The sequence below is a fragment of the Equus quagga genome, chromosome 11 (genome assembly GCF_021613505.1).
Source record: "Equus quagga isolate Etosha38 chromosome 11, UCLA_HA_Equagga_1.0, whole genome shotgun sequence".
NCBI classification, from domain to species: Eukaryota; Metazoa; Chordata; class Mammalia; order Perissodactyla; family Equidae; genus Equus; species Equus quagga.
The window spans coordinates 41,698,534-41,712,172 of record NC_060277.1 but is presented as its reverse complement, the minus strand read 5'-3'; the positions used below and the strand labels follow the sequence as shown (position 1 = coordinate 41,712,172).

The 13,639-nt window shown below is 41.9% G+C and overlaps 1 protein-coding gene across 1 annotated transcript in view; it reads right to left on the bottom strand.

The window, feature by feature from the left end:
* MDN1 (midasin AAA ATPase 1) overlaps nucleotides 1-13,639 on the bottom strand; it is a 170,898-nt gene that overhangs the window by 10,757 nt on the left and 146,502 nt on the right. Inside the window, exons 84-93 of the mRNA XM_046676076.1 lie at nucleotides 12,997-13,134; nucleotides 10,162-10,303; nucleotides 8,222-8,397; nucleotides 7,504-7,656; nucleotides 6,842-6,989; nucleotides 4,316-4,638; nucleotides 3,873-4,040; nucleotides 2,681-2,782; nucleotides 1,439-1,640; nucleotides 101-271 (exon numbers count right to left, since the gene is read on the bottom strand). Of these exons, the coding sequence (XP_046532032.1) occupies nucleotides 101-271; nucleotides 1,439-1,640; nucleotides 2,681-2,782; nucleotides 3,873-4,040; nucleotides 4,316-4,638; nucleotides 6,842-6,989; nucleotides 7,504-7,656; nucleotides 8,222-8,397; nucleotides 10,162-10,303; nucleotides 12,997-13,134 (1,723 nt within the window). The remainder of the gene's footprint in view (nucleotides 1-100; nucleotides 272-1,438; nucleotides 1,641-2,680; nucleotides 2,783-3,872; nucleotides 4,041-4,315; nucleotides 4,639-6,841; nucleotides 6,990-7,503; nucleotides 7,657-8,221; nucleotides 8,398-10,161; nucleotides 10,304-12,996; nucleotides 13,135-13,639) is intronic.

Below are 13,639 nucleotides of genomic sequence, written 5' to 3'. Positions count from 1 at the left end.
TTAGGACGTGGAAGAACAGATCACACCAGACTACAGTATAAGAGAAGAGACTTCTCTAAGTCAGAGAGCTTAGCCGGGACTGGTTCTCGGTAGGACTCACTGGGGCTTGCCATGGTCCCCGACTTGAACTCCTCTGGCTTCAGCTGCTCCGGGTCTACTGCTGTGAGCTCCTCTTGCTCTTCCATGTCCATGAAGGCATCCTCTATCTCCTCCTCTTCCTGGTCCTTGCTGGAGTCTTTTGCAGACTGTTGCTGCTCTTTGCTGGCCACATCTGCCAACAAGCACACACACATAGAAAGCCTAGATCTTTAGATAACAAGGTAATCACGTGTGGGTGTAGTTTCTGTCAGTTCTAGCTTCCAAGATTCTGCTACTGCTGGTTCTGCCACTGACCAGCTGTGTGGCTTGAACATAGTGCTTGGCTTGTCTGTGCCCGAGATGTCCTACTGACCTGCTGGTGTAACTGCCTATTCTCTACCCCCAACAGAAACTACAAACACACAGTGTAACTATTCATGTGACCACAGAAGTAGGATATTTAGCTGGGTTTTTACTGCTATGACAGACACTGAACTGGAATAAACAGACTGGACACCTGACTCAGAGCAGCTAATGGAATTATCTCCCATTACTACGTTATGGGTGGAGAAACTATAGTGATTAGGAGTATAACATGGGGCATGGGAAGCCCAGCATCATGATCTTGGACAAATTCTTAAACTTCTTTGGCCTCAGTGTGCTCAACTTTAAAATGGAGAAATCCCAGCTCCTAAGATTACTGGAGGAATTCCATGATCATGCAGCAGAGGCTCAGAACAGTGTCTGGCATAAATACAGCGTAGCTATTATTATTACTGCTTTATTTTTCTAAAAAGTAGGGGCAGGGAGAGAAAAAGGTAATCCATGGCAGGGCAATCATTTTTATACTGTCTTCACAGATATTATCAACACTAGTTTACCTATTAGGAATGAAATACTAAAAACTCACCAAGAGAACTAGAAGGGGAGACTGACTACTCCCTTCTTATGCTGAGATTTTTTTTTCCTCTTTTCACTTATGGGGAAAACATCTATTTCAAGTTCACAACTCCTGCAGCTGCGAGGAGCAACCTCAAAGTGACGGTGAAGAAACGTCCAGTATTAAGAAACCCTGAGATCAGGGTTAGGTTTGGATGTGGATAACCGTTATCAAGGATATTTAAACAGCTTACACTAGACCCAGAAACCCCAAGCATTTGCACTTGGCTATGGACACCTTTATACCAAAACAAAATTGTATTTCTGCACAGTTCTTATTAGAGAGAGAATACTTTTTAAAAAACCATTTCCCCTCCCTCCTAAGATGAATTTGCAATAACAACTGGCGGGCAGACAGTCATACAGCATAAGCTCTCACAGAGCGCCTGTGAGCAAAGGAGAAGGCTTCCGTGCTCCGTACCATAGGTCTGGGCATCATAAGGGTCGTTGCCTTGTTTAATGTGCTCAAATGCATCTGCGTCCTCCACCTGGGCCTGGGGCTGGTATGGCCCCTGCTCGGTGTGGCTGTCTGTATCCACAGTCCTCAGGCGCTTATGCACATGCTCATTGTGATCACCCATGGAGCGTTCATTGTCAGCCTGTCCAGGTTTCCTCTTAAAACTCTGGGGGAAATATGAGGAAATTCATTAGAGCCTTGTCTGTACTGGCAAAAAGATGAAAAATAACCATAATGTCCATCCATAGGGGCGAGTTAAGTAAATGAGAGAAAGCCATACAAGAATGGAATTCAATGTAGCTGTTAAAAAGAATGGGCAGATCTCTATACACACATACAGAACCACCTCTATGATATACTCTTATATCTGAAATAAAGGCAAGGAAGCAAAGAAACACTCTCACGCACATCCATCCATCCATCCATCCATCCATCAGTATGTTACATATGCAGAAAATATCTCTGAAAGATGACAAAACTGGGAGCACCAATTTGCTCTGGGCATGGTCCCTTGCGGGGCTTGAAGACAGGAATAGGACGGAAACTTTTTAGGGGATTGGTTTTTGTTTTTTTTTTCCAAACGCCCCCGTACACAGTTGTATATCTTAGTTGCATGTCCTTCTAGTTGTGGGATGTGGGACGCCGCCTCAACATGGCCTGACGAGCGGTGCCATGTCCGCGCCCAGGATCCGAACCCTGGGCCGCCACAGTGGAGCGCACGAACTTAACCACTCGGCCCCTAGGGGATTGGTTTTTATATACTAATTTTGTATTATGTACATGAATTACTCTCCAATAAAAGAAACTACTTTTAAAATGCAGGAGTATGGACAGTGAAAATAATAACACCAGTTGGTGCTGGGCAGCAGCACCCAACACCTGGCTCTTAGGTTCCAAAACAGGAACAGGATATGTGTGTGTGCATGTGTGTGCACATGTATGCACACCAGGAACAGGGTGTGTGTGTGAGTGTGTGGTGTGCATGCGTGCACCCTCCACCTACCCACTCACGCATCCACCCACACGGAAGAAGCCCCAGGTTCCACTGGGACAGCCCCACAGTCCTGGTTGCTCAGCCCAAGGCTGCCATCACATTTGGTGGGGCAGCAAAGGCTGAGAATGTGGCTTTTTTATTTAGCCACTATGTTCAGAGCATCTTTTTTACATGCAGCCTTCGCCTAAGTTTAGTTGAAGAGCAACAGAGACCTGTGTGTTTTTCCGGGTCTGTTTCTGGGAAGCCAGCCGGGCAATGAAGTTGGACTCATGGCCTTCTGCCTGGTTTGCGTCTGCAGCTCCACTCCCGTGTTCCTATGAAATCCAAGCCATAAAAGAATGAGGGAGGGTGGAGCAAGCTATCCAAGCACCTAGTTATTGTGCTGCGTTGCACACAACTTCTCTCACCATTACTCTTATCTCAGTCAGACCTGCCTGCCTGCCTGCTCTGGAACTCATCCATGACTAAGGCCTGGCCTGTGAGCAGAAACAGGAGCCTTGAGACCCAGATCTGTTACCCTCCTGGGTGACTTCGCTGTGCAAGGCTGATCAGCTGCTTGTTTACAAGAGTGTAAGGCTTACTCTGAAGACAGGACAGAACTTGATTACAAACCAGGCTTCATCATCAACCAGCTGTGTACCTTTGAGATTGTCATTTAGCTTTACATAGGCTTATTTAACTCAAATGTAAAATGGAGAAAATAAGAACAATAAGATCAGCCATCTTATAGGGCCACTCTGAGGACTTGCTGAAGTATGAAAATGCTAAGCACATAGCAGGTACTCAATGAATGGGGTGGAGGGACTATGAGAAATATAAACAGTTGTTATCATTGGTGAGAAAACTGGGGCTCAAACAGACTATAGGAGTTGTCCAGTCACCACTATGGGCAGCAGGTCCTCTGACTTTGCGTGCTCTTTACACAGCATGCCAGCAGCCCAAACTGTGGCCATACACAGAACACATCACCCCAGGTCAAGAAATAAAGATGTGCGCTTTGCTTTTTAAATTAAAACATTTAGAAGCCTGGTGAACAGCAAAGCAAAGGGAAGCACTATGAGAGGCATATTACTGCCTGAAGTCTAAATTCAACCTTTCCTTCCTTGGGAGCTTTCTAAAAAATAACATGAACCTGATTCTCCCATGGAGAACTATAGTCTAATAACTTTTTCTCACTAAGCACATCACTAAAATAGTGTGTGTAGCAAATATTCTGAGGTTTGTTCTGGGAGGCATATGAAAATAGGTATACGATCATTTCTCAAAGAATGGGAGATGATCTTCCAGATGTCAACAACGAAAAACAGCACACATAAACCAGCTACTACTAAATACAATGTGGTTTCAGATAGGGAGAAGAGGCCCTCCTAGACGCAGCTGGCAGAGGCCGCGAGGGCTCATTACCTCGTTGCCCTGCTCCTTCTCGGGCGCGGCCCCAGCCAGCTCCACAGCCTGCGCACTCTGCACACTCTCCAGCCCAGTCTGCCCACAGGAGGCATGCTCCTTCCTCTCCATAGCCTCTGGTACCTGCTCCTCTGCATCAGAGTTCTCCCCTTCTTCTTTTTCCTGCTCCTGCAGGGAAATCAAACACCATAGTAAGTGCTTGGGGGGAAGGACTTGAGCCGGGGTGGTGGGCTCTAGAGCAAGCAGGCGCTCACTCCTCACCAAGGGGAGTCTGCAGGAAGGGGATCAGCCAAAGAGGGTCTTACACAGAAACTTAAATCTGTTTGGCAGTACCATCCGGCAATGGAGAAGTATCCTCAAAGAGATTCTAATGGGAATAAGGTAATTTCTCCTCCTCATTATTATTACTTCTAAAATAAGCCAAGCCAGACACCCCACAATACCTGGGGCTGGAGACCTCGTTCCACAGAGACGCCATTCTCTGCACTTTCCTCACTGGCTTCCTTGTCCTTGTCCTCCAAGGACTGCTGCTCTTCCTCTGAGTTTTCTTCGGGATGTTCAGCAGTATCTTTGTCTTGGTCATTAGCTCCTGTGTCCATCTCTTCCTCCCCCTCGTCACTGTCATCTTCACTGGGGCCTTCCTCAGGCTCATGTTGACCCTCACCTTCATTCTGGTCAGCCTCAGTCTCCTCATTTATTTCCTCGGCTTCATGACCTCCTTCTTCAGTATCCACTGGTTTTTCTTTAATTTCCAAAGGATTCTCTTCTGGAAGAAGGAACACAGAATTTTAAAAAATTAACAATATGATTTCTTAACATAGGATGAAGTTATGCAAGTGTTTTGTTTTATTATGACTCTCAAACCAGGAGTTGGCAAACTATGGCCCATGGGCCAAATCTGGCCGACACGTTTCTGTGTAGAAAATTTTACAGGAACACAGCCACATCAATTTGCTTACCTATGTGTTTACCCCATCCACTCTGTGTAGCCCGTGGCTGCTTTCACACTACAACAGCAGAACTCAGTATTTGCAACCTCTATTGCAGCTTATGGCCTGCAAAGCCTGATATATTTATTATCTGACCCTTTACAAAAAAAGTCTGCCTACCCCTGCTTTAAGCCATACCTATACATTGCATGCAACTGTTTAGATGGTGCATTTCATTAAAAAGTTCTAATCCACTAAAAAGTCCTAAAAGCCACTGCGACAGTAGGAATGTTTTACACCAAAGACAGCAAATGACAGTCTAATTTTCAATTATCATTGGGAATAATTGGTGGACATCATTCTTTATCATCACAGAAAATACAACATACATTTGAAAAGAAACAATCCTATTTGAAAAAGTTTGTTTATTAGAAGAGCTTTTCTATACAGTCTCTTAATGACAAAGATATGTTCTGAAAAATGTGTCGTCAGGTGACTCTGTCATTGTGTGACCACCACAGAGTGTACTTACACAAACCTAGATGGTATAGCCTACCACACACCTAGGCTGTATGGCACTAATCTCACGGGACCACCATTACATATGCAGTCTGTCGCTAACTGAAACATCGTTATGCAACACATGACTGTACTTTGGACACTTCAGAAATCAGTTACTTTGTTAGCAAATAATTCTTTAATAGTTTATATGCACAATATCTTAAAGTCAGTCTGGATGTTTTTCTAGAGCAAATAGAAACTGTCAGTTTCTACACTGTCAGTGAATTTTAATTTTCTTACCTTTATGTTTGCTTGGTTACTGAATTTAACAGTGAAGTCAGATTGCAAAATTATAAGGTAATGACATGGCCTCAGAAGCAACAACTTACACTACGTTTAAAAGCAAACTAGAGATTCAGAGTGAAGAATGTTCCAAGCATGAGGAAAGCCCATATCAAACTCTTAATCAAATGGTTCTGGTTAATAAGTTCACAGATTTATTTAAACATGGAAAATGCACTTTAAAACTATGAGAGCCATATACTCATCTCCTAGATTTAAGAGATGTTAACATCCTGACATACTGTATCAAACTTCTGTCACTTGTTTTTTAAAAAAAATAAATGGTTCTGGATACAACTATCTAGATTCTGGATGCCTTTGCCATTCCTGCTTCCTCAGAGGTCACCATAACCTGAAGTTATATTATTCCTATCTCTGTTTTCATACATTTGATGTATCCATAAATAGTATATAGTATGTTTCTTATATTAAATTTGTATATAAGTAATACCTCTTATTCTTTTCTAACTTGCTATTTTTGTTCCAGTATGATGTGTTTAAAAAACACTTTTTTTAAAAATAGCTTTTCCAAATACGTAACTGATTCATTATGAAGCAGAGCGTGGCTAGCTTACATTTGTCTGTCTGGTTACCCACCACGATGGGGGGGCCCTCTATTATAGGAGCACCTCCTACCCAACACTTCCAATACCAGATGGCACTTCCTAGACAAGTCAGTTGGGTTGAACAATGGGTGACAGAAGCCCTAGATTACTGTCATGTGCCATGTGATTTCTCTCGGGATTATTCAATTCCATTCTGCATTTTAATGTCTTCCTATTTTAGACTAAACGCACAACATAAGCACAACAATCAATAACTGAAACAATCATTTCCCTAAGAAAGCTGTGACTGGGCTCCAGGGGCCAGGCCTGGGTACACCCAGACCGCACATCAACCCAAGAGATGGGCACATGGTGACGGCTGTGGGGAGATGGGGCTGTGTGTGATGAAGCACCACCCAGGCCCAGCAGCCCTGAACACAGGATAGGAGATGACAGTGCTAACTGAGACCTGCTGGCTTACAAGCTGTAGGTCTAATGAGACAACAAACACTACAAAGGAAAAGCAAACCATTTTCTCAAACTGGAATTGAGCTGACCAGACATGACTTATGACCTGACCGTGACACTAAACTCGGTTACCGCTCATTTTCAAGGAGTTCCAGCTGGTCTCGTTAGGTTTCAAAAGACATACCTTCCCCTTCTTCACGGTCTGTGTCCTCATCACTGTTCTTGTTTTCGCCATCTAGGTTTAAGTCATCCGGAAGGTCCAAGGCCTCAGGTTCTGGCAGCGTTTCCTGATTGCCATGATAAGGGTCCACCTCATTCTCATCATATTCTCTCTTGGGACAATGGAGAGAAAAAAAATAGAAATAAAAATTTTTTCTTTAAAGTAGCATTCACATATAATTAGTTCTAAGTAGTGATGCTGAGAGAATACAATGTCTCGTCCCTGAAGTTACCAGCACACGTTAAGAGTTTTACTAGCATTTTTAGAATTTTCATGATGGAACTTCAAACTTCACTTTCTGTGCAGGTTCTCCTCTGATAAGAGGTACTTTATTACTTAATCTCAAGAAGAAACTGAAGTTTATGAGGAGAAATATAGAAAGAGACCACAGGTTTTAGCTTCCAAACTACAGCATGAGCCCAAATAGCACGAAGACTACCTCACTGGTAACCAATAGTTAGACATTTTATGTCCTGATAAGAGGCTCCATTGCACATTCTTTTACGAGGAAATGGGAAAAACATTGATGAATAGGGAAAAAATGTCTTGAAACACCCCAAGAGCTGTGCAGTGCAGCAGCCCTCGCCTTGATTCAGGAGAGTGGATCAGTTTCAAATCCATATTACCTCATCTATTTGTTCATTAATTTTGTCTTGGCCTTGTCCATCATCAGCAGCTTCTGCTTCTTCCTTTTCTTCCTTCTTATCTTGCTGTTTTTTATCTCTGTTTGACTTCCCAGCATCCAAGTTGTCATCTTTAGCAACAAGTTCACAATCTTCCTAAATGTCAGAGGAAGAGAAAAAGACAAAATCATTACTCTCAATCTAACAAGCTGCTTTCATAGGTTGACTCTACCTAAAGTAGCTCTCAGACATGTTTAATTTCTGCCCATTGGGCCTATCTCACGGAAATATCCAGCTGACAGGGCGTCATCCATGACCTGGAGAAAACAGTGTGGCTCTGCCCAGAAAAGCAGCAGTAATAGCAGGTGTGTGAACAGCGGAGTGGGGCAGGCTGTGCTGCTGCAGTGTCACAGCCAGCCCTGGAGTTCTCCGAAGCAGGGAGCTAGAGAAGGGCAGTGGCCACTAGCAGAACCAGAGCATCTGCCCTGAGTCTTCTTAACTTCCCTCCCCATAACACATGGGATGGTTTGGGTCAGGCTACTCCTCTAGCTCTGAATATAATCAGTAAGACAAGAGAGAGAGGGGAAAAAAAGAGAGATGGAAGAAGGAGAAGAAGAAAAATAAAGAAAAGGAAGAACAGTAATGACAGGGAGTGGTAGCTGGTGGGAAGACTGCCTCCCTCAACCTGGGGACTGTAGAATGGGGGGAATCTTCTAGTTACCTCATCCATTCCTGGTCCTGTTTCTTCAGTTTTACCGTCTTCTTCCTCCTCATCTTCCTCATCATCGTCATCACCCCAAAGCCTCTCATCTAGTTTGTCAGCTTCCTCACCATTCAGATCACCCATCTGTTTATCCAGGTCTCCACCCTCACTGTCTGATTTCTCATCATCCTCTTCTGAAAGGGAAGGCACTGAGCTTAGTTAAGCAGATCCCCGAACTGACCTGGTCCTGTGCATGCTGGAGAGGCATGGCCCCACTCCCTGGCAAGGGCTCCGCCTGGGATTTATTGCCTGCCTCTCTAGAACACTCAAGGGCTGATGCCTTTAGATCTGCTGAAGCAGTCCGACTGTGTTTCGCAAACTGTTACAAGGAACAATGAAGTCTGTGATACATTATGTTAACAGACAGGTAGAAGGGTAGTGGAATAGCTGTCAGGACGTCCAGTTCTAGTACGGGGGCGATATTCATCACGGGACTCAGCAAACTCACTGGGTTCTGGTTTCTTATTTGTGAAATGACAGAGTTGGAGTATGTATTTTCTAAGGTTCCCCCCCAGCTCCAACATACTATACTCCTATGATTTTATCTAACATCGAAAATCATGTGTGTGGCTCAATTAATCAGAATTTTCTTGCCACTGTCTTTGCTCAAGGACTCCTGTGCCAAAAGTTATATCCTTACGCTGCTTAGGGACGTGTACACTCTTCTACTCTGAGGTCAGCTTTCACGTTTGCAAGATCTTCACTTAGAATAAGATGTTCTATCTCAAATTAGCTTTGGACAGAAATTCAGGGCCATAGCTGAATTATGGTACAAACATATGACAGATGATGTGCTGTAAGAAATCACATTCTCAATTTTTAATGACAAGGGGAATGTTCATAATGTGTTAAATGAAAAAAAGCAGACTCTAGAACTGTTTACGGTCTGTGTGTAAATATATGCAATAAATGGAAAGTAATAAACCAAAATTTATCAAGTTGTTTGGGTGGTAGGACTAAGGGGTATCTATTTCATTCCTATATTTTTGCTCTGAATCACCTACCACAAACATCTACTATTTTTGCAACTAGGAAAAAATATATATTTTTTTCTTTTTTGAGTAAGATTAGCCCTGCGCTAACATCCACTGTCAATCCTCCTCTCTTTGCTGAGGAAGACTGGCCCTAAGCTAACATCCATGCCCATCTTCCTCTACTTTACATGTGGGATGTCTGCCACAGCATGGCTTGCCAAGCGGTGCCATGTCCACACCTGGGATCCAAACTGGCGAATCCTGGGCCACCAAAGTGGAGCACACAGACTTAACTGCTGTGCCACTGGGCTGGCCCCATATTTTTTAAAATTTACCCTGAACAATTTACTTTTGAGCTGAGAGCCAAGCTCCTTGTTCTTTCTTCCCTGAAGAGCACTGCATCTAGCACACCTAGAGGCAGCCAGCACATCAGTAAAGGTGTCAGTTACTCAGAGAAAATCTCCAAAACTGACTACAGACTTCTGTCTCGGTGGAGATGGCGATGGCGCAAGCACATGCTCATGTTTTCTTTATTTTATTTTATTTTTTAAAGATTGGCATCTGAGCTAACAACTGTTGCCAACCTTCTTTTTCTCCCCAAATCCCCCCAGTACATAGTTGTATATTTTAGTTGTGAGTCCTTCTAGTTGTGGCATGTGGGATGCCGCCTCAACGTGGCCTAATGAGCTGTGCCATGTCCACACCGAGGATCTGAACCTGCGAAACCCTGGGCTGCCACAGTGGAGCTTGCGAACTTAACCACTTGGCCACGGGGCCGGCCCCCTGATGCTTTCATTTGCAGTTATGCAAAGTAATGAACTTCTTCCAAAAGATTATAATAGGCTCCCTACTGGAAACATGTAACTTCTTGAATAAAATATTTACTTTTCAAAAACAAGAACGAAGTGACAGATAATCTCAAACCTTGTTCTTCAAGCTCGCCATCATGCATTTTCCCATCAAAGTCTTCTGACATCTCAATGGCATTATCCTCGCCTTTAATGTCCGATTTTGAGTCAGGATCCTCTTTATCCTTTTCTTGACCCTTCTGAAATGTATCTTCTGCCTGTATCAATAAACATTATAGAAAACAAACAAACATTCTAACTTCACTAATGTTTACTCAGCTCTAAATAGAAGATAAATACATACAAATGTTAATGGTGTAACGTTGTCTCCAGATAGAGGAAAAAGGAGAACCTACAGAGAGAACCACACACAATAATTTCTGGTTTGCTTTAATATATTTTTTTTTAAAGATTTTTTATTTTTCCTTTTTCTCCCCAAAAAGGCTTAGGCCCCCTGGTACATAGTTGTGTATTTTTAGTTGTGGGTCCTTCTAGTTGTGCTATGTGGGACACGGCCTCAACATGGCCTCACAAGCGGTGCCATGTCCGTGCCCAGGATCTGAACCAGTGAAACCCTGGGCCACCAAAGTGGAGCAAACCAACTTGGCCACGGGGCCAGCCCCTACTTTAATATTTCTATAGTTAACTTCCAGTTTTATTGCATTTGTGATTAGAGAATATAGAATTTTGTTGAGGTTTTCTTCATGAGAATTTTTTAAAAATCCAGACATATTTAAAAAGAATATGCATTCTCTCTCGGTAGGATAAAAAATTCAACCTTATTATATTGTCTATATCTTTAATGTCACTTTGATCTCTTAGGACAGTATCCCACTGTGAATGTGATTTTGTTCACTTTTCTTTAAACTATATATTCCTAATTAATCCATGTGATATTTGGGGCAAAAGATTCACAACTGTTCTCTCTTTCATTATGGTTAAATTTCAAAAGTCCTTTTTAAAAATACAAAAGTAATAAAATCTCATTAAAAGAATTCTAAACAAAACAGAAAGAGTAAGGTTCCCATGGCACCACCATCCTGTGAAATTCCCAGAGAAACTCCCAGCAGTGACACCTGGTGCATCTTTTCATCCATGAATACAGCAACACACACACAGTAATATAGGTGGTATGTATCGATACTTGCCTCCCAACGTCTTTTAAAAAGGGACCATGCTTTACAAACTGTTTCGCAATGTGCTTTTCAACTTTAAAAAAAGTCTCCTAGATATATTTCCATGCTGATACACATAAATCTATCTCATTCTGTTTAACTAATTTATAGTATTGCTCTGCATAGATGTTGTCATAATTTAAATAATTCCCTCCTGATGAGTATTTGGATTCTTTCACAATTTTCACCATTATAAACAATGCTGTAGTGAACATCCTTGTGTAAACACACCCCCTCACACACATTTATCTTTGACCCTTATTAGCATTTCTATAAGAAAACATGGAATTTGTAGGTCAAAGAATACACATGATTTAAAATCTATTAGATAGCCAAATTGTTCTGATAGCTTTTTATCTCCACTTAAGCTTTTTTTGCATTGGACTGTACTTTCCTATTAGCTTTACATAAAATTTTTTTCCATTAGAAAAGTACTGTGTGTTGATTAAGCTAAATTTGAGAAATACAGAGAGACAAAATGTATATATTAGACAGAGCTCCAACAAAGAAACACTAGGATTACTCTTTTGGTTCTTTATTTTCTTTCCAGTGTTTCCTTCAAAGGAAGACAGGAAGTTTGAAGTGGATTGCTCCTTTATTTTTAATAGCTATAATCATACCTTAAATAAAAAGAAATGTCACTACCTCTTACTTCTTCAAGTTGGAGTTGATTAATCTAAATGACTGACAGTAGCATGTACACCAAAAAAAAAAAAAATCACTCCCAAATGAGATAGGCATTTAAAAAAGCAACACAACAATCTTAGTCCAAAGTATTTGAATATTTCAAACGCATTCTTGATTCCAACAAAAAAAAGGCATAGATTAAAAGTTTTCAGGGGCTGTCTCCAGGGCCAAGTGGTTAAGTTCACGTGCTCCGCTGCGGCGGCCCAGGGTTCGGATCCTGGGCATGGACATGGCACCGCTCATCAGGCCACATTGAGGCGGCGTCCCACATCCCACAACTAGAAGGACCTGCAACTAAGATATACAACTGTGTACAGGGGGGTTTTGGGGAGATAAAGCAGAAAAAAAAAAAAAAGACTGGCAATAGTTGTTAGCCCAGGTGCCAGTCTTTAAAAAAAAAAAGTTTTCAACATATCTTAAAGACATACAGCAACCAAACCTATTAATAGCAAACATGCGGCATTATTCTTTTGTTTTTTTTTTTCCCTCCCCAAAGCCCCAGTACATAGTTGTATATCCTAGTTGTAAGTCCTTCTAGTTCTTCCATGTGGGATGCCACCACAGCATGGCTTGATGAGTAGTGTGTAGGTCCATGCCCAGGATCCGAACTGGCAAACCCCAGGCTGCCAAAGTGGAGTGTGAGAACTTAACTACTACGCCACCGGGCCAGCCCCAAGGGGCATTATTGTTTAATGCAATTATCACTTAAAATAGCCAAGTTTTCTACCCTTAAATGAACCACTAATAAAAATATTCTCTAGAAAATGATCAGTAAAAATCTCCCTGTTCAAAATTAAAATTTTTTAAAATCATTTCCTTCTCAAATTTATAGCCATAACCAATGACTGAGTTGCAAAGTTCCTTTCTGTGGTCTTTGAGCTTTTTAATAACACTCACTCTCAAAGCTCTAGTATTCTTAGGGCTCCACAGATCAGTTTGAAACCATTAAGCTAGAAAAAAACATTTATGTGTGAATTTAAATATTGAAAAGAAGGGGAAAAGGGAGAGAGCTTCTGTAAACTGTATTCGTATTTCACATGAAAACGTACCTGTTCTTCATTTTCTATCCGGTCACTCACATCTTTCATGCCCTCGCCTTCTCCAATTCCACCCCCCTCATAGTCATGAAACTCAGTTGCTCCCTCTCCTGCTGAGTCTTCCATAAATTCTTTGGGCAGGCAAAATCCCTTGAAAATAAAAGAGTGAACAGTTGGGCAAAAAGCAAAAAAAGGGGGATTTCCAGTCCTGTCACAGAAAAAAAAAATTTAAACAAACAATTCTTTCTCTAGCTCAATATTTTAAATCTGATGGAAGTACAGTAGGCCTCCGATATTCTTTTCTTCCTTGGTGATAAGTTATTACACAGTTTCAAAGCTTGACAACAGATTTAATATATGAGGCTTTTGACTTTGTAGAGGTGTCTGGTGTGTGGTAACATGCCATTGTGCCAAGACAAAAATTTGAATGAAGTATACTAGATGGTATTTATGAGCAAGTCATTGAGGGAAGGTGGCACCTCTCAGTGTCTAAATCCCAAAGGGGTTTTGTCCTTTACTTCTCAAATTAGTAAGCCTGAGAGGATTGAGAAAGACATTTAACTCAGGTGGTCCAGCAACTTGAAGCAGATGCTACAAGTGGGAGATTTCATTTTTACTTTAAAAATCGAAGAAAATTTTGTGTGATACTCCCCAA